At 42.4% G+C, this 23384-nt stretch overlaps 1 protein-coding gene and 1 long non-coding RNA gene across 6 annotated transcripts in view; one reads left to right on the top strand and one right to left on the bottom strand.

The window, feature by feature from the left end:
* LOC142018305 (uncharacterized) overlaps positions 1–15911 on the bottom strand; it is a 38142-nt gene extending 22231 nt beyond the window's left edge. The window contains exons 1-2 of the long non-coding RNA XR_012646783.1: positions 15880–15911; positions 12734–12893 (exon numbers count right to left, since the gene is read on the bottom strand). This is a non-coding gene — a long non-coding RNA (uncharacterized LOC142018305). The remainder of the gene's footprint in view (positions 1–12733; positions 12894–15879) is intronic.
* Positions 1–23384, top strand: part of PACSIN2 (protein kinase C and casein kinase substrate in neurons 2) — a 113235-nt gene that overhangs the window by 85809 nt on the left and 4042 nt on the right. For 4 of the 5 annotated variants that reach the window (XM_075003951.1, XM_075003960.1, XM_075003970.1 and 1 more), the window contains 4 exons: positions 7092–7212; positions 13068–13192; positions 13972–14088; positions 15501–15697. In XM_075003951.1, the coding sequence (XP_074860052.1) occupies positions 7092–7212; positions 13068–13192; positions 13972–14088; positions 15501–15697 (560 nt within the window). The remainder of the gene's footprint in view (positions 1–7091; positions 7213–13067; positions 13193–13971; positions 14089–15500; positions 15698–23384) is intronic. The other variant, XM_075003980.1, reaches the window with a different exon arrangement.

Below are 23384 nucleotides of genomic sequence, written 5' to 3' on the forward strand. Positions count from 1 at the left end.
TTAAATCTCAAGATGCTACAAATGAAGTAGTAAGCCATTTCTGTTTAACTTATTAGTTTTGTTCAAGATCACCTATTGGGAAGAAGATGCTAGTCCAGTGGCTTTCTTTAAAATTTAGTGACCCGAGGGTTTTTTCTTTGTGTTCCACTCCTGAGATCTTCAGAAGTGAACACTTGCCAATTACTAAACAAATCCTCTTTAGAATTTAATTTTGAGTTGAGAATATCAGAATGGCAGAATAGGCAGTTAATATGCATTTAGTGGCATAAAATAACACATGGTTCTTAACAGGAAAGATAGAATTGATTTATCTCAGTACACAGATGTGACTCCATAAAGATATCTGACATGAATAGTTACTAAAGGGACATGACTGAAGCAGTATTGGAGATAGGCAAACAATTTTTCACTTGTATTAAAGTGTGACATAAAAGACTTATGTATCTCCTTGTAACTATTCTTCAAGATGTATAGTTCAGGTCTATTCTAGTTAGATGCATGCACGTGCATGGTAGCTGGAAGAATTTCCCCTCACAGTTCCCAGAAGGTCAGTCTGGGTGCCCTGTGGTGTCATGTCTTCATGATTCCAGCTATAGAGCCCTGCAGATGACCTGTCTCTGCCCCTCCCCCCACCCCCGCCAGTTCTTTCTTGCCATCTACTCAGAGGGGAAGAAGGGTGGGTATTGGAATAAACATGAACAACACATCTCGAAGCAACAGTTACAAGAAGGTAGGTAACTGTCTTTTCTTCGAGTGTTGGTTCATGTGTATTCCAACTGGGTGATTCACAAGCAGAAGGTTAGGAGATGGGACTGGAGCCAGCCACTGATTATAACACTGCTTGCCCAAATGAGGAATCATCCCTGGCCTGCTGAGTGATCGCATAATGCATGGTGAAGGTATAAATCAACGACCACAGCAGCTCTGTGGATTTTGTGACTGGAAACCTGGACCAGGAAAGCAGAGGAAGAAGCCTGTGCCCTTGTGGAATGTGTAGTGATTCAAGGTGAAGGAATTCTTACTAGTCCATAGCATTATCAAACACAGGATATAATCCATGGTGAGATGCACTGGGCAGAGACTGGTTGATCCTTCATCCAGTCTACAACTGCCATGAATAGTTGGACTGATTTATGGAATGGTTTATTTCTCTTGATGTAGAAGGCTACAGCCGTATAAGGGAATGCAGTTTATGCTCCCAGGGAGTGCAGTTTGGGATAGAACACAGGCAGAAAAGTGTCCTGGTTCAGCTGAAACTAAGACACTATTTCCATAACGAAAGCTGGGTGAGGCCTGAATTGTACTTTGCCCTATCTGAACACGATGTAGGGTGGCACTGATGTCAGGGTGCTCAGTTCAGATGCTCTCCTTGCTGACCTTATGGCCATCAAGAAAGCCACCTTACAGAAGGGTTATAATAGACAGTAATTTGCTGTGGGTGGGTCCATGAGCAGATTAAGGTCCCAGGCTGGGACAAACAGTCGTATGTGTGGGTAAAGTCTGTCCACACCTTTCAGGTAACAAGTAACCAGGGGATGTGTGAACGCTGAACAGCCATCTGATCCTTACTGAGGGAATGAGAGGACCATCTTGCTTTAGGTGAAGGAGATAATCCAAAATAAGATGTATTGAGGCTAGCAGAGGAGGGGAGTTGATGCTGAAACACCAAAATTGAGAACCTTCGCTATTTAGCTAAATATGTGGTAGATTGCTTTCTGCTACTGAGAAAAAGTCTGTCTGATGTGATCCAAACAGGCAAGCTCTTTGGGGCTCAACCATGGAGATTCCATGCCATGAGATGAAAGGACTTGTAGTTTGGGTGCTGAAGGTGACCATGGTCTTGAGGTCAAGAGATTTGGAAGAGTGATAGCTGATGTCTCCACTGACATGTCCAGGAACATTGTGTACCACAGCTGACACAGTCAAGCCAGAGTTATTGCTATGACTGGTGACCAAACCCTCCTGATCTTGAGAAGAACCCTTAGTAAGAGGGATGGGTGGAAGTATGTATAGAAGGAGACTACTGTTTGATAAGAAGTGTATCTGCTCTGAGTCCTGGGTGTGGTTCTGGAACAAGCAGAACTGCTGACATTTCCTGTTGTGTAGTGAACAGGATCATGACAGGAAAGCCCCACCTCTGGAAAATTGACATTACCACATCTGGGCGGAGCAACCATTTGTGTTCCTGGAGGGAGCTGTTGAGATGATCTGCCAGATCATTGTACGCTCCAGGCAGTTATGATGCCTGCAGGTGTATTGAATGTTCTACACAGAAGTCCCAGAGTTTCAGGGCTTCCAAAGATGGGAGAGCAGCATGCATCTCCCAGCTTGTTGTTCCAGCACATTACTGATGCCCGTCATGATGGAGACACGTTGTCCTGTGAAGTGTGTGTGAAATATCTCATGCCAGCTGCACTGCCCTCATCTCCCCAACATGGCTGTGAAGGGCTAGGTATGCCTGTGACCACAGAACTTGGGTGCTGAGACCCACAAATTGGGCACACCATTCAAGGTCCAAAACATCCATGACTAATAATATGGATGGTTGAGGGCTGGTGAATAGGACCCCTGCATAAACATCTCGGGGTTGAGCCACCACACGAGTAAGTCCAACATTACACATGGTATGGTCACAGTCCTGTCAAATTTGTCTTGGGCTGGTTGATACACTGATGATAATCGTGGTAGGAGAGGCCAGAGCTTCAGTCTGGTATGCTACACTATGTATGTGCACACCACCATGTGACTTAAAAGCTTGAGGCAGTTTCTTGCTGTAGTGGTAGGAAACTATCAGAGGCCTTGAATGAGGTTCCTTTAGGAATGCCCTGACCTGAGTTGAGTCCAGAACTGTCCCTATGAACTGTAACCCCTGAACCAGGGACAGAGTGGACTTCTCATTTATGCAGAGGCCTATGCTGTCCAATATTTGTTTGATAAACCTGAAAAGTATCTGCACCTGCTCCCTGGAATAGCCTTTGTTTAGCTAATTGTCAAGGTAAGGAAAAAACCTGTACTCAGTGTCTATACAGGAACATCATGACCACTGCCATACATTTGATAAAAACTTGTGGTGCTGAAGATGATGGGCCAGAAGGGAGGACTGTAAATTGGTAGTGTGCTCTGTTTACCATGAATCAAAATCACATCCTGTGGGTGTGGGTAATTGATATGTGGAAGTACACATCCTTTAAGTTGAGGGTGGCATACCAGTCCGCTGGCTCTGAAGAGGGAATAATGGAGGCCAGGGATACCATACAAAACTGGAGTTTATTCAGAAATGTGAGATCCCTCAGGTTCCAAGCCCCACCTTGGCCTTCTGTATTACCAAGAGTAAAACCCTCTGCCCCTGTGTTCCTGAGGAACTAGTCCACCAGCCCTAAGGGTAGGGCTGTTTCCTCAGGAGAAAAGGGTTGTACCCTCAAAGGGGAGGGCTGGGTGGTCTGTTGCGCTTCATATGGCAGGCATTATGAAACCTCAAGCTAGGAGGCTTTTCTCATTACCCTGTAGCTACTCCTGTGGCTGAGCAGAGGGGAGCAGTTCTGTGAATTTGGTCAGAGATGTTTGTAGGCTTATCTACTAACCAAGGCCTTTTGATTAGCTATATGAAGTTGTAAACACCCTGTTGAGTATGTCTTCCTCCTGAAGAGGTTCCCTATTCTTGGGGGAGTGTCTTTCCCTCTGGTTTGCCATGTCGATCATGGAGTCTGGAATAGGGTTAGTATAGAGCTGTTTGTATCGTTTTGAAGGGCTTGAAATAGTAACTTTCATTGCCTTTAGTGTGTATGACTGAGGCTGGGATCTACCAGCAGGTCTTACTATTTTCACATATACAGTGAAATTCCTTTAATCCAGCCTCTGATGATCTGGAAATCCGATGGTTTGGCATCTGTAGTCCCCTGAGATATACGAGGGTTGTGGGAGGGGCGAAGAAGCTGGAGGAGCAGTGGGGGGTGGTGGTGAAGAAGCTGGCTCTACGGTGCTGCTCATTTTGCCCACTCTCCCCGCGCACAGGCATTGAGATGCAAAGACCTGAATAGCCTCAGGCATGTGGGAACTGAGGGAGCTGACAACTGTTGCCAAGTTACAAGTGCAGTCTCGTCCGGACCCAGCCTGCCACATCCGTGCCCTACCCAGGCTTTGCCCCAGTCAAAGCACCGCAGAATGGCCCCTTCTGCCCCTGCTCGGCCAACACTGACTGCACAGCCTGGCCCCATCTTACCAGCTCGGCCCCCCACACACAGGGCAAGGCCTGGCGCTCAGGCATCTGTTAGCCATGCAGTGAAGCAGCCTGCAGAGCTGCTGTTCCCAGCACCATGGTGCTGGCCCACGGCACGGTGAGCTCCATAGGCCTCTGGGCCCCACTCATTGGGCAGTGGTGGTGGCATGCACCTGTTTTCCTCCACCATTGGGCATGCAAGCGGTACTGTAGAGCCTGCCGGGGTGGTGAGCCGTGATGGGGGCAGGGTTGAACTAGGGGATGGGGGTTATGGTGATGTCCAATAATCTGGAAAATTTGGTATTCCAGCACTTCTCCAGTGCCGGATGTGACAGATTAAAGGAATTTTACTGTGGTTTTAATAAGTGGTAGGTCAATTCAGGGAGGGCCCACAGGGGGATGAAATGCCCACTGTGGGATCTGACTTTCCTGTCACTTTCTCCGCCCTGATACATAGATCTTGATCAAACCCTGCAGAGCAATTGTGGAAGGACCGTTGTGCCCTCAAGAACTGGGGCCACTGCAGTGTCCACTAATGCATTGTCAGGAGATGAGAATAATGAGGAGGGTGCTAGGACCTGGATCTGTTCCCTTCCATCTGGGCCCTCTACATCTGGTTGGTCTCGGGAGCGGTCCAGTGCTGAGGAGAAAGCTGTCAATGCCAGTGGTGTATACGTTGGCATCGGCCCTTGTGCCTGGAATATTATTGGTGCCTGTGCCAGCTCCTAGAGAGGTAGAGGTACTACTGATGATGGTGACATTGTCACTAGTTCTGTGGCTTTGGGCCCAGGTGGTGTTAATGGTGCCAAGTAAGCTGCCCATTCTGGATCCAATTTGGTGTCACCACAGAGATTGAGGTCAGTGCTGGAGATGGTGCCATCCTAGATGGTATTGGTGTATATATCATAGCTCAAGGTGGTATTGTGGAAGGAGGTGCAAATATAGCTGACACTACAGAAGGCAGTGTAACCAATATCCCTGGAATGTACCCTGGGCTCTGGCACTTGTGGCTGATCATGGCTGAAGACCAGCTGCTTGAGCTCCTTTTGGATCAGTATGATTCCAGTGCTCATCCTGATATCTGATAGCAAGCCAAGTGTGTGCTGAGCCTCTATGCACTAGTCAGTGGGAGCTAGGTGAGTGGTTGGGCTGTCTATCAGTTTGTGATGGTGCCAGCAGGCTTGGTGAGCAGGAATACCAGGACATCATCACTTGCTTCCTGCTATATTGCACTTCTGGGCACACTGATGCCATAAGTGCCAGGGACTTCTCTCTTCTAGGGGTGGAGAATGGCAATGTGATTTGTATCAAGCTCTTTGCTGCCCCAAATGTGTCCAGCATTGAAGGGAACAGCAAGATTTGGTCTTCCAGAGCTGTCAGGGCTCTGCCTATGGACTTCCCCTCACTTCACAGGTAGGGGTTGATGCATGCTTGTGCCCTTCTCAGTGTCTCACATCTCTGGACTTTGAAGAACTTTTTGTTCTTGAGACTTCTTGCACTCCTGTGGCACCAGTGACTGTAGTCAGTGTCTTTCAGATGCTCCTCTTGCTGACCTGTGATGGTGTTGACAGGAGTCCTCTTTTAGCACCAAGGTGGAATACAGTGCCGGAGTGCCATGCCCCAGTGAGGGGGTGCTTGCTGCCAATTCTCCTGGTCCTGGGTGTAACTGTGCCTCCATTAAAAGCATCTTGAGCCGCTGTCCTCTGCCCTTGATAAAATTCACAGCAGAAGCAGCAGGGATCCCTCTGGTGGCTGTCACCCAACATGCCATTTTGGCATGTGCTTCACACAGACCTCACAATTATTAAACCCTGGAGAACTTGGCATGCCACGTCTCTGGGGCTTCTAGGAATAAACGGGTGCACCCCCTCCCACAAATGATGATTGATTACAAATATGAACAGGAACTATAAGGAAGACTAACTATATATACTAGAGAGCTTTAAGAAGTAGTGTTTGCACAAGCAAGAGCGATGGGACATTCCAGTCTTCTGTCACTGGCAATAAGAGGGAACTGAGGGAGGGGGTGGGTTGGCCAGGCTCTATATATGGTGCCATGAACGCCTGACTCCATGGGGCACCATGCTGACCCTATGGGTGCTGTTATGAGAAAAATCTTCCAGATACCATGCACACACGCATGCACACACCCAATGGAATGCATTTTAAGACCTGTTAGTCCATCATCCCTTGGGATCTTGCCCACATCTTTATTCTGAACACTATTTTTATATGCCTTTAATCTTATCCTGAACAGATTACTGTTTAATTGCTGACAACGTTGCCAGGAAATATGTATCGTAAGGAAACATTTAGGCCAATTATTAGGTTAATTCTTTGTGTTAAAAATCCATGCCCATATTGACTATACTTCTGATTTTTTTTGTCATATCAAGTTTTTTGGGCATAGCTTAATTTTCTTAGTATATATGTTTATGAAGATAATTTGTATTAGAATTCATTAGCATTACACTGAAACTAAAAGACAGTCTTTAGTCTAGGCAAGCTTGAGGAAAACGTGCATAAGTGGATTTTTAGGCAATATTATAAATGAGTTTGTTTAAAAATCATTAAAACATTTTATAATTAATAGTTACAGGTTAATAGTTACACAGAGGATGGGACATAAATGAAACCACATTTTGAGTTAAATTATTTTATCACAATCTCAATAGCTGAGCTATATATAGCCTATTGCTATTGCTAAGTTTTGCGGAAAAATTTCATAGATACATTTTATCCTATAACATAGAATGTGCGTTGGTGTTTTGATTGATGTAAATCAGGGTAAAATATACAATTTTCTATTCTTATTAATGGTTTACCATATTTCTGGTAAATGCATATTAAATATGAAAACAAATTTATCTTGTAGTTACAAAAATATCTATCGTGAATTGGAGCAGAATATCAAAACAGCAGATACTACTGAAGATCTGAGGTGGTATAGAGCTAATCATGGTCCTGGGATGTCAATGAATTGGCCTCAATTTGAGGTAAGAATTCACACTTTTAAAAACCTGTTTTTTTGATACTTGACTTTCTTTCCATTCTCCCTTTAATAAAACAGTAATTTTTGTCTAGTTTTACAATGCTGACTATTCATTGCCTCCCTATTTTTGTCTTGATTTTCATTTTTCTATGTTTTTTGCATGAGTTCATATTGTTAACCGTGTGTTAGCTAGCACAACTGTTGCTCACTTGCAGGTAAAACATTCTGCATATTCTGTTTGTGCTGTGGCTTTGACCTGAACTTGGATCCCATTGGTATCAACAGGCATCTAAGGCTATGTCTGCGCTACAGCATAAATTCAAATCTAAGCATTTTAAATTGTGGCTATTCACACATCAAATTCCGTTATTTTGAATTTAAGGGACGTGACAGCTGGTATTCTTACTCTGACAACCTGAGTGGGATTAACAGGAAGTTCAAATGTAAGCATTCGAATTAATGGTAGTATGGAAACAGCTTCTGTTTAAACTATTTTTGTTGCCCTCCAGGAGTCCTACATGTATCCCACAATGTCCCATACATGTCCTGGCTTGTGTTCAGTGAAGGTTCCAGAGGCAGAAAAGATTTTGGGCGCTGGCTGTTGCGCACGCATGCATGTGTGTGTTGGGAGGAGTCTCCCCCCACAGCAAAGATTTTGGGGTCTGTCTGTCAACGGGGAGAAGACTTTTCAAAGATGATAGGTAGTGGCTCGGGTCCATCCTATGAACTACTTGAACAGGAACAGATTACAGTTTGTGATATCTGGCACCGAGGGGTTGTCCCCTAGTCATTGGCATTCGGGGCTGGCTCCCTGGTCAGAGAGAGGCCCTGAAGAGACCCTGTCAACTGGCCCTTTAACCATATCCCTTCTTATAATGTGGGTCGGGGGGTGGGGGAAGAAAGGGCAGATATCACAAGGTGTAATCTGGCTGGGTGGCCAGTTGAGATGGCACAGTCACCTGGGTAATCCCAGGTCACGGTATTTTTCTGGCATGTGAGTATGACAGTCACCTGCCTGGCGCACTAGTTGGTTGATCAGGCAAAACTTGTACCTCAGTATTCTTTCTATGGGGTGAAAGCAGCTGAGTAACCAGTTTACATGGTTCAGTCACCTTCCGAAGCCAGACTGTTTGGTTTTCTTTTGCCTGGGATTCCCTACTTTTCCTTCTGAAAAAAATAGCCATTTGCTTTCCATGAGAGGGGAATGAGGGCAATGCCATGTGGGAAAATGACATCACATACCACAAACACTTGCAGGGCATTTTTTTCCCCTTACTGGCTGAGGGAACTGTGAGAGAGGTTCCCACAATGCACTGCTGCAACAGCTGATCTTTGGCAATTTAGTGTGGCAGCACTAACTCAAATTTGTGGGGAGGTGAGGATACTCAAATTTGAATTTATAAAGCCAAGTATTTATGAAATTAGTATTTCATAAATTTGAATTTCTCATAGTGTAGATCTAGCCTAAATGAAGCGTAGAACACAAGGGCTGTATTGTAAGAAGATCGTAAGTTCTTAGTAACTAAACACTTCTGAATCTACTGTTAAAGATTTATATATAATTTAGTATTTTAGAAATCCATGTAAAAATTAAGAAATTCTTAAAACTCCATGTAGAAGCAAGAATTATTTTTACTTGTTTCCAGCACCTTTACAGAAAGTAGTAAGTTTCACTATAACCTGCAATTACTACAAGATGTCATTAATGGACTCCTGAAGACACGTTTCTATATAATTTACTCCATCTTTCTAATTGTTTTATATACTGACAACTTGTTTGTTTTAATTATCACTAAGCAAGAATGTGGACTTGATGTTGGCCACAAACATGTTTTGTAGTTACCATCATTCTCCTTCCATACCCAAATAAAATGGATGCTAAAAGTATGCTTAAGGATAAGGAGCAGGAGTTTTAAAAGTAGTTTCAGCTAATCTGGGGGCACCAATGGAATTAAAATGTCATTTTCCTCAATAAGGGAATATTGGAGACACTATGTCTGAGATTACTGCCTGGGAAAATGCATTTTGGCAGCATTAATATGTTGTGATTTATTTATGTATTTTATTTATTTATTGGTTTTTAAATCTTGGTTGTTTTTTTTCCCCCCACATGGATGGAATGCTGATATCAGGATAGTAATGGAATAAGGGTAGGAAAGTGCAAAGATAAAAATATGCTGTTGTGTTTCTTGCTGTGAAGTGTTGAATGGCATTGATTATATTTGTTTTTATGTATGGGCTGGGCCAGGTCCCTTAATAGATAAAGCACAGGTACAAAATTTGTGCACATTATTTTTCTAATAGAATATTTTTCTTTACATGCTGCAAGGATGAAGTAAGTAAGATTTTTTTATGGTCAACTATATTTAGAAATGTAATACACTAAGTATGCTTAAGACAATGTTAAGTTATGGTGGTTTAAACTTCTGATTTCTAGCTATACAAAGCTGTTTAAAGAACTTGTCCTCTGTTGAAAACAAATTGAAGTCTGCTTTTTAAGGCTAATAAATTGCTCTACTAATTGCATAAGAAATCAATTGTGACACCAGAATGCTGAGCATTTTTCATTCATTTTTTAAAACTTCACTTCATTTTAATGCCTATTTGAATTATTTTTCCTTTTGTACAACAAACCCAACTTGACTTTTCACCTTATTTATCCTAAGGTTTGGGAGATATAGATGAAATCATAGGATGCCTTGGGAATTTCAAGATTTTCCCTAGTCTGTCCATTTGTCCTTTGTAATGCTGCAGTGTTGTCACTCAATTCCTGCTTTGAATTGGCATGCTGAATTATTCAGGATTGACTTTGCAGGTGTTTAATTGAGTTCATATCTTGATTCTCATGCCTGCTCGTTTACCTACATCTATGCCTTTAAATGCTCCATAATATCAAGACATTAGATATTTGAACACATTAAAATCATGGATTTCAGTTATCAAATTTCACTCACTGATTTTTTTTAAGGTATGAAATAATTAATTTTAGCGGCAATATGTTATATTTATTAAACTAGGGACCTGTACCATCAGTACTTAAATTAAAATGCAAAATCCCCATATTTCTAAAATAGTGTACTTCTTTAACACATTGACTTCTCCACAGGTCATTCTTGACCCGCTGCTTGTCTTTAAATGGAATCTTGCAAGATATTTACATTTTCAGTGCCTGCCTCTGCTGTAGGAGAAGATGAGCATTCTATGTACTACCTGTAGAGTCTTTCTTGTGTTTTCTCCCTTAATTTTACACTAGTGGGAGATGGATGAAGCCGACACGAGTGACTGTGGCGTTTTTAGAGGCAGGGAACTAGAATGTAAGGGTTCAGTTAGCATAAAAACTATAAACCAGCCTATTGCTTCTGATATTGCCCATGTGGTTCACTTTACTCTTAATTTTCTTGTCACTATCCAGAGCAAAGCATTAATCTTTCTGCTATTTGTGCAGAATAGCTGTATTTATTTAATAAGCAGTGGACTCAGCAATGGCTGTTTCCTTGCAGATCCTACAGCTTGACCATAAGAGATTTGTAGTGCTCTCACTTTGAGAGAGAATTCAAAATGGTATTCTGCTGCCGTCTCTCCTTATTTTGTGTATCAAGTTAAAAGTTTTCCTTTATGTCTTTGCTGATGCGCTACCGTGTTTTGATAAGTCATGTACATTTCCCTCTCTTCACTGGACGAGTGGGGAGTAGCAGCTCCCTGTGAATAGGAAAAGTGGAGGGGTGTGTGTGTGTGCTGATGATTAGAGAGGTGGCTTTGTCCAAGGGAGAAGGGGGTGGGGGTGGGGGGGGCGCGTTCCTGCTTCCTGGCCTATTCCAACCCCTCTGGGTCATGCTTCTTGCACTCTGGCCCACTTGCAGATTAGGGATGTTTGAGTGAGTAATCTGGTAACTGAATGACTGCCAACATTTCTGTTGGTTTCTCAGTTACCTCCTCCCCCAGCCTGCTTCTCTGCACATAGGACTGAGTCAACACACAAGCTGGCTCAGCTTCTGTCCCCATCATAGGGATTGGATTGTCTCCCCCGCACTCCACCCACTGAGTGGAGAGGAGGGGACAGAAGCTGAGCCAATGTGCATGCTGACTTGGCCTTTGAAATACGGAGTACCAGTGGAGAAAACTGTCTGAGCCTAGTGCAAGTAGGGATAAAAAGCTGACCCAGCTGCTCCTTATTTACTTGGTGCGGGGGGGGGGGGGGGGGGGGGGGAGAGACTGCAAGTAACTTATCACTAACCAATAAGCAGATGCTTATTGGTTAGTCATGTAACCAGATACCTGAACTAGGGATGTAACAGTATCTCTTAGGTTCTGCTCCCTGCCATGATCAGAGTCCCGCCCCCCCACTGCTGCTCAGGCCTCTCTAGGTATTGATCCTGGATCCCATAGCTTTTGCTCCACCCTCTGTGTCCTGCTGTCCTCAACCCCTCCAGGGGTGCGGCTACACTTGCATTCCTCTTTTGAAAGAGGTATGCAAATGAGGGAAATAAAAATGCAAATGTGACGTAAATTTGCATATTTGACACCTCATTTGCATATTCTAATTTCTAAAGAGCTTCTTTTGAAAGAAGAAAGCCAGTGTAGATGCTGCTCTTTTGAAAGTAAACCCCGTCTTTGAAAGAATCCTTCATCCCATTAAATAAAGGAAAGAAGGATTCTTTCGAAGATAGGTTTACTTTTGAAAGAGCAGCATCTACACTGGCTTTCTTCTTTCAAAAGAAGCTCTTTAGAAATCAATATGCAAATGAGGTGTCAAATATGCAAAGTTCTCATTTGCATTATAATTACCTTATTTGCATACCTCTTTCAAAAGAGGAAACCCCCACAATATTTCCACTGGGGGGCACTATTCTCTTCCCTCTTGCTTCCATTGGGCTTCAGAACTGTTCCTTAGAACTAGAAACAGAGAAAGTGGGGGAGGGGGAGAGAAACAAAGATTAGCTCTTCTATAAAACTTTTGGCTAAATATCTCAAAAATATATGGCATTCGAAAATCAGAATATATGCACAAGACTGTAACAAGGTTCAAAAAAGAACTAGGTAAATTCCTGGAGGATAGGTTCATGAGTAGCAACTGCTCAGAATGCGCAGGGACAGCGTCCCCAACCTCAGTTAGAAGCTAGGAATGGGTGACCAGTAATGGATCATTTCTTTTGTTTTGTTCCCTCCTGAGACACCTGGATTTGGCTACTGTGAGAAGACAGGATGCTAGGCTAGATTGACCTTTGGTCTGATCCAGTACGCCGTTCTTACAATAGTAGTTTTCTATTGGTCTTTGAACCACTAGGCCTCTGGGTAGAGTTTGTTGGCTCCTTGTTTCCAGCTGTAATATCACATTAAGACAGATAAAAATATTTAAAATCTTATTTTACCCAGTGACCGTGAATAGGAAGTGAGGTATTTGAGATTTCTGCTAGGTAACTGGAAAGCCCCTGAACCTAACAGTGAAATAGAATCAACTTTTTATGCTAAATAAAATATGCCAAAAACAACTTAGCGAACAGAAACTGTAACTTGCTTATGTATACCTGTGATTATCCATTGCACCAGCCACTTCTGGTCTTGGTTTATGTGATGGCCTCAGGTTAAAGCTGTTAAACACTGCATGGCTTTCATAATGATGGGCTTGGTGTAGGAGATTGAGAGAAATAGGGTGTCCTCAGGACTCCAGCAGGGATGCACAGCTCTCTGATGGCAAAAGAAAGAAAAGAGCAGACCTAAAGATGAATTGAAATATTTCAAGTCTTTTGTTCTCTTTAGCATCTGTAACTGATCAGCTGCCTTAGCAGAACTGAACCACAACATTTAAATATGGTGCTGCTAATTGGCATAAACTCAGTTGCTTTTGCATTCATTTTACAGGAGTGGTCTGCAGATTTGAACCGTACTCTCAGTAGAAGAGAGAAGAAGAAGGCTTCAGATGGAGTGACTCTAACTGGTGTTAATCAGACGGGAGATCAGGCTTCACAGCAAAACAAACCTAGCAGGTAGAACTTTATGTCAATGAGAGACAAAAGATTTTTAAAAAAAAAAAGGGGGGGGGGGAATAATGGTATCTTAAAGTACAAATGGTGGATATAGGATCAGAAATTTCACTACTCATCTAGGTAAATGGAATATGGTTCTTTTGTTTCAGAACATGACTTACTGTTTTGCAGTATTTCCATGGATAGGGAACAAACAGAGAAGTCCTTAAATTTTAGGTTTTTGAAAAGCTTATGTGCCTGCAAACTCATTGAATACTTCAGCATTTTTCTTATTTTGGGGTTATTCAGCATACTTTTATTTTAATCATATTATTCTACCCATATTATAATCCAAGATACCTTGGAATGGGAAATAAAATAAACTGCCTCAGAAATTGAACTTTCTGTTAGGTGGCTTTGTGTGAATTTAAGTACAAATGTGTTCAGTCAGTCAGAAACAACTACATTAAATAGATATGTTGTCTGGTTTGACAGCTCATTACTGAACTAGTAAATTAAATTGAGGGACTGACCGAGTTTTCTGATAAATCTTGGAGATTATCCTTTGTAAATTCTTCACAACTTAAAAAAAAGTTCCATGCTTAATGTACAGTATTTATGTGTAGTGATTTGGCATGCTCTGCACTTTCCTAAGGACCCAAGCAATGTGCTTGACTGGTGGTTCTTGACTGCAGAAGGGTAAAGGCCAAACAGCTTATTCTTAGTGTGACACTAATTACATATACATTTGACTCTATGAGCAGATAGGGTCACCTTAATCCTTTTTCTCTCCCAAATAGCAATCTTAGTGTCCCGAGTAATACAGTGCAGTCATTACAATCAAGTTACAATCCCTTTGAAGATGAAGACGATACGGGGAGTACTGTCAGTGAAAAGGAAGACAATAAAATCAAAAAGTTGGTGAAAGATTTTTTTTTTTTTGTTTTTTTCCACACTTGGTCTTTCTCTATCTAAGGCTTCCAATTTTGGGTTTCTGCAAAGGCACCATATTGTACAGTGCACGACAGTCATAAGTGGCCATATATACAGCATTGTAAATCTAACTTTTCTTTTTCTAACAGATTGCATATGTTGACTTAATCTCTTCTGGTTTTAAACTGTACTGAAGCTTATTGGCTGGTGGTAGCACAACTTGTTAGTTGCTTTTTGTTCTCAACTGTTCTAAAATATGTGAACTCTCAAAATCTGCTGTGAAACTACGCTGGAACTTTGCTGCTCTGTGTGTGCTCAGCAGACAAGTCCACTTTTAAATCTTTCTCCTCTTAACACTTTCTCAATTCCTGTTTCATTGTGGCAATCCTGGTGTATGGTATGCATGTCACGTGCACACTCTCAACAGTTGACTTTTCTTCAACTACAAACTACTTGTTCTAAAAGTATTGCTCGAGAACAGTGGTTCTTAACCTTTTCAGTAATACGGCACACTCGATTTTTTTCAGCTGTCACATTTATTTATATGTACTATGGTTACTGTCTTCCTGGACAGGTTTGCAATCCTGTAGTTGAGTAATCCGGTAACCACTGAATATTTCAGCAGTTACTTGATAACTCATGGAGGGAGCAGCTCCAGAGAGCAGGATCCCTTGCCCGCCAGCCTGTTGGAACCAGGACCTAGCATTTGAACCGCATCCCAGCTCCAACAAGCTCGTTTCCTTCCTCCCTCCCACCTTGCCACAGCAGGGAGAGGGGTGGGCTCCCCACCAGCCCATTCAGTCCAGGAAGCAGCATTTCAGCTCCCTCTTGGTGCAGATGGGCCCTGCGGGGTCAGTATTTCTTCCTGCAGTGGCTCTGCACAGAGTCTTAGCAAAGGGAAACTGATGAAATTTCACAATACACTTGGACACATCTCATTGCGTACCAGTATGTCATGATGCACTGGTTAAGAACCACTGCTTTAGAACAGTGTTTCTCAATTGGTGTGTTGTGACCTGTGGGAGGTCACAAAAAGCAGTCACGTGCTCGTGAACAACTGAAAAAATGTACTACCGTCTAAAGCAAAGAAAACCTTGCTTTCCCTCTACCTCTGTGCATACTTCTAAGGCTAAGTGTTCTCTGTCAATCTTTCAGCTTACAAATAAGATAGACCCATCAATACACTTTTTTACTCTTATAGTAAATGTTAGGCAGTGGCAAAAATGTTTGACTTAAGGTGTCACCAACCTAAACATGTTGAACAGTACTATAGAAATATCAAAATTTGAAATATTGGCTCTAACATTTATACTTAGCTAGATGAGACTGGTATTATGGTATTGGTGTATGCAATCTCAGTGTTTTAGAACAAACTAAAAATTTAAATTGCTTTTAGTGTTAGCAGCTCCGAGAAAAACCAAAGCTACCCTACAGAGTGGTCTGACGAAGAGTCCAGCAATCCGTTTTCTTCCACTGATGCAAATGGAGAAACTAACCCATTTGATGAAGATGCCTCCCCTGCCATGGAAGTCAGAGTACGAGCACTGTATGACTATGAGGGCCAAGAGCATGATGAACTCAGCTTTAAAGCTGGTAAGTTTACTTCCTTCACTTGTACTGTTTGTCAAAAAGGGAACATGAGAAAGTACCTGAAAAAATATGATTTTTCTCACCACTTCAAGGTGTACAGTGGAAACCTGGATTTTTATTCCCCCCCAACCCTCCCCATCCCCACAAAAAAAAAACCAACAACTCTAAATGGAGCAGGACATTACAGTAGAGGGTTTGCCTGCAGATGATCCATCCTTCTGGCTATGAACATCTCTTCATCCAGTGAATGCTGACAGTGCGGCTCGATACCCGGCAGTTTCAGGGAGTATTAGCTGCTGGGAAGGAAACACCAAACGGTGTAACTCCTAAAAAGCGTAAGCAATAAAACACAGCAAAATGGATTGAGGCATTAGCTAGATACAGTTACTATGCATAGAGATTTTTCATACATATCCATAGAACTCTGATACTGTAGCATTATACGAATAATGGAACATACAAGCTTCCATAAATATGCAACAAAGGAAGTTACATATTACATACTAGAATATTTATCTATTTAATACTAACATTCTCTGAGTACTGGCCAGGCAGCCGTAGAATGGGTGCAGTGAAACACTCAAAACTGTAAGCATCCAATTTTATTTACAGGCATACCCTAAATAAAATAGAAAGCTGATTTACATTCAATCTCTCAGCTCCCTCTAATTCATCTCAGTCCTTGTGATTTGTCTATCTAGTCCTCTGCTCTCCTCTCTGATCTCCTACTACTGTTTGTTGCTATTCCTTCTCTTTCTCAATCTTCTCCTGCTTATCAATATAATTCCTAAATTTATGGAGAGAGGAACAACTAAGGGAAAACGTATTTGCTCTTCCAGTGTTCCTGTAAGCTTATTGAAATCAATGATTCAGTATTCGTGTAGCAGAGTCTTGGCACTATTGGTCTTGTGTATTGATCTACAGATCTCTTACCTTGTTCTGAAAGAGCTCAAATGTGAAATTGTGGAACTATTAACTACGGCTTGTAATTTATTGTTTAAATCAGCTTCTGTACCTATTGACTGGAAGATAGCTAATGTGACGCCAATATTTAAAAAGAGCTGTAGAGGTGATCATGACAATTACAGACCAGTAAGTCTAATATCAGTAACAGGAAAATTAATTGAAACTATACTAAAGAACAAAATTGTCCAACACGTGGATGAACATAATTTGTTGGGTCAAAAGGTCAGCATATTTTCTGTGAAGGGAATTATGCCTTACTACTCTACTAGAGTTCTTTTGGGACGGTCACTAAGTATGTAGACCAGGGGGAGCCAGTGGATATAGTGTATTTAGATTTCCAGAAAGCCTTTGATAAGGTCCCTCGCCAAAACTCTTAAGTAAAATAAGTTGTCATGGGATAAGAGTCATGGCTCCTCTCATGGATTGAAAACTGTTTAAAAAAAAAAAAGACAGGATACAAAGGGTAGGAATAAATGGGAAGTTTTCAGAATGGAAAGTAGTAACTAATGGTGTCTCCCAAGGATCTGTACTGGAACCAATCGTATTCAACCTATTCATAAGTGATCTGGAAAAAGGGGTAAGCAGTGAGGTGGCACAATTTGCTGATGATACTAAACTGCTCAAGATAGTTAAGAATAAAGCAGACTATGAAGAGCTTCATAAACCCCTCACAAAACTAAATTATTGGGCAACAAAATGGCAAATGAATTTTAATATTGATAAATGTAAAATAATGCATATTGGAAAAAATAATCCCAACTCTACATACCAAATGATGTAGAATAATTTATCTGTAACCACTCGAGAGGGATATTGGAGTCATTGTGGATAGTTCTCTGAAAACATCCACTCAATGTGCTGCAGCGGTCAAAAACAAAAGCAACAACAAAAAAACCAAGCAATGTTAGTAATCATTTAGAAAGGGATACAGAATGTTATTGCCTCTATATAAATCCATGTATGCCCACATCTTGAATCATACAGATCTGACCAAGACTTTCGACTCTGTCAGTAGGGATGGACTGTTTAAATTGCTCCACAAGATAGGCTGTCCACCACGGCTACTCAAGATGATCCAGTCTTTCCACGAAGAGACGAGAGGAACCATCCAATATAATGGCACATCATTGGATGCCTTCAGCATCAGGAGTGGCGTCAAACAAGGATGTGTCCTTGCTCTGACATTGTTTGGGATCTTCTTCGCACTCTTCCTGAAGCATGCCTTTGGATCCGCAACAGAGGGCATCTTTTTGCACACAAGATCTGATGGGAAACCGTTTAATCTTGCAAGGCTGAAGGCTAAGTCTAAGGTGCAGGAAGTGCTCATTAGAGACATGCTGTTTGCAGATGACGCTGCTGTAGTGACGCAGAAGGCCAGCTTCAGAAACTGCTGGATCAGTTCTCCAAAGCCTGCAAGGACTTTGGGCTTACCATCAGCCTAGAGAAGACAAACGTACTTGGTCAGGACGTTGCTGAACCTCCATCAATCAGCACTGACAGTTACACGCTAGAGGTTGTCCATAAGTTTACTTACCTCGGGTCCGCCATCACCGACACCCTGTTGCTGGAGTCTGAGCTAAACAGGAGGATTGGAAAAGCAGCCACAACTCTGTTCAGACTTAGCAAGAGAGTGTGGAACAACAACAAGCTGTACACTCACACCAAAATGCAAGTCTTCAGAGCCTTAATCCTCAGCACCCTTCTCTACGGCAGTGAATCTTGGACCTTGTACGCCCACCAGGAAAAGAGACTGAATGTCTTCCACTTGCGCTGCCTCAGGCGCATTCTTGGGATATCATGGAAGGACAGTGTGCCCAACAACGCCATCCTCGAGCAAGCTGGAATTCCAACCATGCATACCCTCCTCAGGTAGCAGTGGCTCCGCTGGCTTGGCCACGTCCACAGGATGAATGATGGAAGGATACCAAAAGACATCCTGTACGGCGAGCTAGCCTCTGCCAAAAGACCTCCCGGATGCCCCCAACTGCGCTACAAAGACGTCTGTAAGAGGGACCTCAAGGAGGTAGACATCGATCCAGATAGTTGGGAAGAGCTGGCAGACGACCGCAGCAGCTGGAAGCAGGAACTACACAAGGGCCTTCAGAAGGGTGAGATGAAGATCAGACAGCTGGCAGAGGAGAAGCAAGCCCGTAGAAAGGACAGCAAGGACCTGTCAGACACCCACTACATATGTAGCAAGGACTGTCACTCTCGTGTGGGCCTCCACAGTCACAGTCAGTCAGCGCTGCAAATGACGATCTTAAATGGAGTTACGAAGGGCGTGATCCATAGTCTATGCAGACTGAAGGATGCCTTGGAATGCCCACATCTCAAAAAAGATGTATTGGCACTGGAAAAGGGCAACAAAAATGATTAGGAGTTTAGAATGGTGCCATATGAAGAAAGATTAAAAAGACTGGGACTTTTCATCTTAGGGGGAAAAAAAAGATGAAAGGGGATATGATAGAGGTATATAAAATCATAACTTTTCCCACACCTGTCATCTACTTGTTCCCATAACAAAAGAAACGGGGTCACCAAATGAAATTAATGGCTAGCAGGTTTACAACTAACAAAAGGAAGTTTCTTCTTCACACAGTGCATAGTGGGCCTGTGGAACTTCTTTCCAGTGGAGGACCAAGACTCCAACATAGTTCAAAAAGAACTAGATAAATTCATGGCAGTTAGATCCATCAGTAGGTATTATCCAGGATAGATAGAAATGATGTCCCTAGCCTGTTTGTCAGAAATTGGAAATGGATGTAAGGAGAGGGATCGCTTTGGTGATGACCTGTTCTGTTCACTCCCTCTCAGGCATCAGGCATTGGCCTCTGTTGGAAGGAGGATGCTGGACTAAATGAACCTTTGGTGTGGCGGTTCTTAAATATTTTTGACACCTTTTTGTGCAAAGGATTCTTCCTCTTCTTTCTCAGTTCCACTCTCCATCTGTTTCAATCTCTGCTGTTTCTAGTGTCTTAAGCTCTTCTGTCGCTATATCAAGCGCCATCTTAAAACTAGTTAGGTTATTTGTGGAACCACCTCCCAACAGAGTAGTGTGGACAATCTCACCCCTCCTATGGTTAGAAACTGTCTTCTAATTTGCAATCAATCAAGTCATGGACACCTTATTCCATCCTTTTGTTCTCACAACTACATTGCCTTTGCTTGAAATAGTCAGTCTCCCTTTCTGGCATTTATCTCTGTGATTTACTTACAGAGAACAGCTGTATGCCTTTTCAGTTTTTATTTTGCTAGGATAAGTAAGTCTTTTGGTGCATCTACACTAGGAACTAACTTCATAGTTTACTTCGAAGTTAGCCACTACATTTGAAGTAGCCAGCAGAGGGTCTACATACATTTTCCCTTACTTCAAACTTAAGTAGGGAGCACAACTTCGAAGTTCTTACTCCATTTCCGGGAATGGAGCAGTGTCCTACTTAGAAGTTGGACATAGGGCACGTGTAGATGCTCTACTTCGAAGTTGCTTACTTTGAAGATGTACTTCAAAATAAGTAACTTTGAAGTTACTTTTGTAGTGCAGACACAGCCTCTTAGTCTCATCTCATAACAAATTCTCCATTTCTGTGATCCATCCTTGTAAGCCTTCTCTGCATCTATTCCAATATGAATTCATCTTTCTTTAAGATGGGTGACCAGATGAGGTTGTACTAGTGCCTTGTACAATGGCATTAATATTTTTCCCTTCTTCTTTAGAAATACTTCTTACCGGAGATACCCCAAGATCATATTTGCCTTACTCAAAGACATGTGAGATTAGTGGCTCAGTCATCTTGCAATCATCTAATTCATCCAGGTCTTCTCTTCTGGCATTTCCAAAAAAGCCCCCATCTTACAGCAGGAATTCTTACTAGTCCTAACGTGCATGGCCTTACACATCTGCATTGATAATACCTCTTAAATTTGTGTCATCAGTGGATTTTTGTAAGCACACTCCTAGTTTTTTTGCCAATGTCCTTAGGGGGAATACTCACACTCCCAAGAATGCTCATGGAGGAACTGATAATTACCAGCCTGATAATTCATCTTTCAGCACAAGCCACTGTCATCCTTTAGCCTTTGTTTCACCCACTTTATAGTCCTTGCACTCATCCCATTCTTGTCCAGTTTAAGTAATAATTTACTATGTTCCATATAAAATGTTTTACTGAAGTCCACATTACATCTTTTGCATTTCCCTTGTTTAAAAAAAACACCAGATACATTTTTTTTTTTCCAAAGATTTTTTTTTAGATAGTCTGGCAGAATTTACCTTTGGCAAAACAGTGGTTCATTGTGTTCCGTTTTCCATTTACCTTTGGTAAAATGCTCTTTGTAATCACAGTATTCAGATTTTAGTATATTTAAATGAGCCAGGGCCACCAAAAAAGTGAGTCATGTTCTGGTTTACTTTAAATCCTGTACTGATACGGGAACAGTAGTAACAAGACAGACTAAGCTCCTATTTATTTCTCCATAAAATCAACAGGAGACAAATATTGTAATCAATCCGCAATGGATTGTGGCATTTATGCTTTTCTCCTACTTACCCAGCTGACATGGGGATGTGCTAATCCCTTTGGAATACATCGAGTAATATATCTGACACTTAATAGGTGCTATACACCTCCTGTGAGGCTGCACCAGCCTCACCAGGGTCAAGCCACTCTGCATGTGATTGGTGCAAAGACCAGTCCAGTCTTGGCCAGTTGGAGGGGGGCAGCACAGGAAGTTTGGCTGTGTCTTTCCAGGCATGTGGGCCCTGAAAGGACCCAGCCTGGTCAAGCTCCACATTCCCTTCATCATGGCTGGTGGCATGATTGCTAGGAGCTGGAGTAATCCCTGTCCTGGGATCAGATCCAGCGATACTGCTGCCTCAATCTGGTCTCCATGAAGCAAGGCCTTTGAGTGTAGTTGAGGGAAGAGGAGAGGCAGGGTGAGATGAGTGTATTGGGGCACTGGACAGTCAGGGGCTCTGCAGGGGTCCTCTTCAGTTGTGATGATGAGGCTGTGGGGGAGATCTAGGGTGTGGCTATGTGTGGTGTAGTGCATGGTGCAGGCCCACACCCAAAGGGCAAGTGTGCACGGGTGGTGTAGGGCCATACAAGCCAGTGCACCTTTCACAGCTGTCAGTTTGTGAACAGTGCCTTTGTGTTGAGCTGAGCAGAAGGGGGCTGCTCCTTGCCGCACTGTGCTCCAGTGTCCCCATGGGGGCCTACAAAAGGTTAAACTGACTCTGGTTTATGTAATGGAATGGCTTCTTCATACCAGAAGATTAATTCCAAATCCTGTGCTACAGGCCTGGGTATTGAGTGTCTATCATAAGGAACTTTTATAGGTTTTGTGCAACAGTATTAGAATGAGAGTTTTGTATATACTGAGCATTTGAAACAGAAGTTTCTTGAGGATCAGCTTTGAAACATATAGGAGCCAAACTAATATATGCCTCTTCCTTATCTTGAATATAGCTAATATCCTAAGTGTGTCATCAAGGGATCAATTTCTTCAAGATCAGTCTGAGTAAATGTACACAAGTATTCTTAAATGGGATTTCCTTGTGTATGCTAAGTAGCATTTATCCTATTGTAAAGTGTATCTTTTGATTTTGCTAGGAACAGACTGGGGTATGGGAGATGGCCACCACTCAGTATGTGTAAAATGCATTCTTTTTGATTTGAAGCTGAAAGAAAAGAAATCAAGGTTCCTCTTTCTCAGTTATATGCACTGTTAAAGGGCTTCATTTTTTATAAGATAATAGATGTGAAATTAACTTCAGAAACAATAGCTTGAGACATTCCAGAGATAATTACCTTGGTCCTGGTTCTTGAACATTTCGCAAGAGGTAGGGATTTGTCTTGTGTATAGATGCAGGAAGAAAGAAAATCCTGTATTACCACTTAGCCCTAGTCCACACTACATAATGCCTCTCATGGTTGTAAATTATCAGATTAACTGACATGAGTGTGTAATGCTGTTGGCAGCCAGTATGGACCAGAGCTTGATGCTGAACAAGCGGGTTGTGGTGAACAGAACTTTTAAGATGTGTTAAGTATCTGATCAGTTACCACTATCAATTACAACTATCCTACAATTTTGCCCCGACAACCTTTTGTAGTATATACCAGACCTAGGTTAAACTCAACGTAATGTGAAGGTATTGGCAGTATTGAGAGTCCTGCATAGAAGGTGCTTTGGCAGCCTTGTCAATCTTTTTCCTTAGACATGCTTAGGGCAGAGTTAATGGACATGATTAAAAAGGTGGTGGAACTCTATGGTTTGTTCTGGAGAATCCAGTGTTAGCCCATGATGGGGATTTTTTTCAAAATTCTTAGTCCAGACAAATGTCTAGTGTGGAGTGACTGAATTTAGCCATCAGAGCGAAATACAGCAGTCCTCAGAAATTTGAGTGCCAGAGCACACCTGCCACAAGCCAGTGCTCAGATTCATCCCCACTACTGCTAATGCCCCACGCCTTTCCTCCCAGCTGGACAGAATCTCCTACCATACCACCCCACTGCAAGGCAGAGGTCCCAAGTTCCAATCCTCTCCCCCACTCCAGTAGTTGGAAAATGGGGAGCTGGGAAGGAGATTGTGAACCATACTTGAATGGTAAAATAGACCCATGGCTTCTGAGCCGCTGTTTGGCTGCCCCTGGAACACTGGCTTTTATGTTCTTCTAAGTACCTTGTAATCATATAAACTAAGCAGGAGTACATTAGCATTTTTC

Source organism: Carettochelys insculpta, chromosome 1 (genome assembly GCF_033958435.1).
Source record: "Carettochelys insculpta isolate YL-2023 chromosome 1, ASM3395843v1, whole genome shotgun sequence".
NCBI classification, from domain to species: Eukaryota; Metazoa; Chordata; order Testudines; family Carettochelyidae; genus Carettochelys; species Carettochelys insculpta.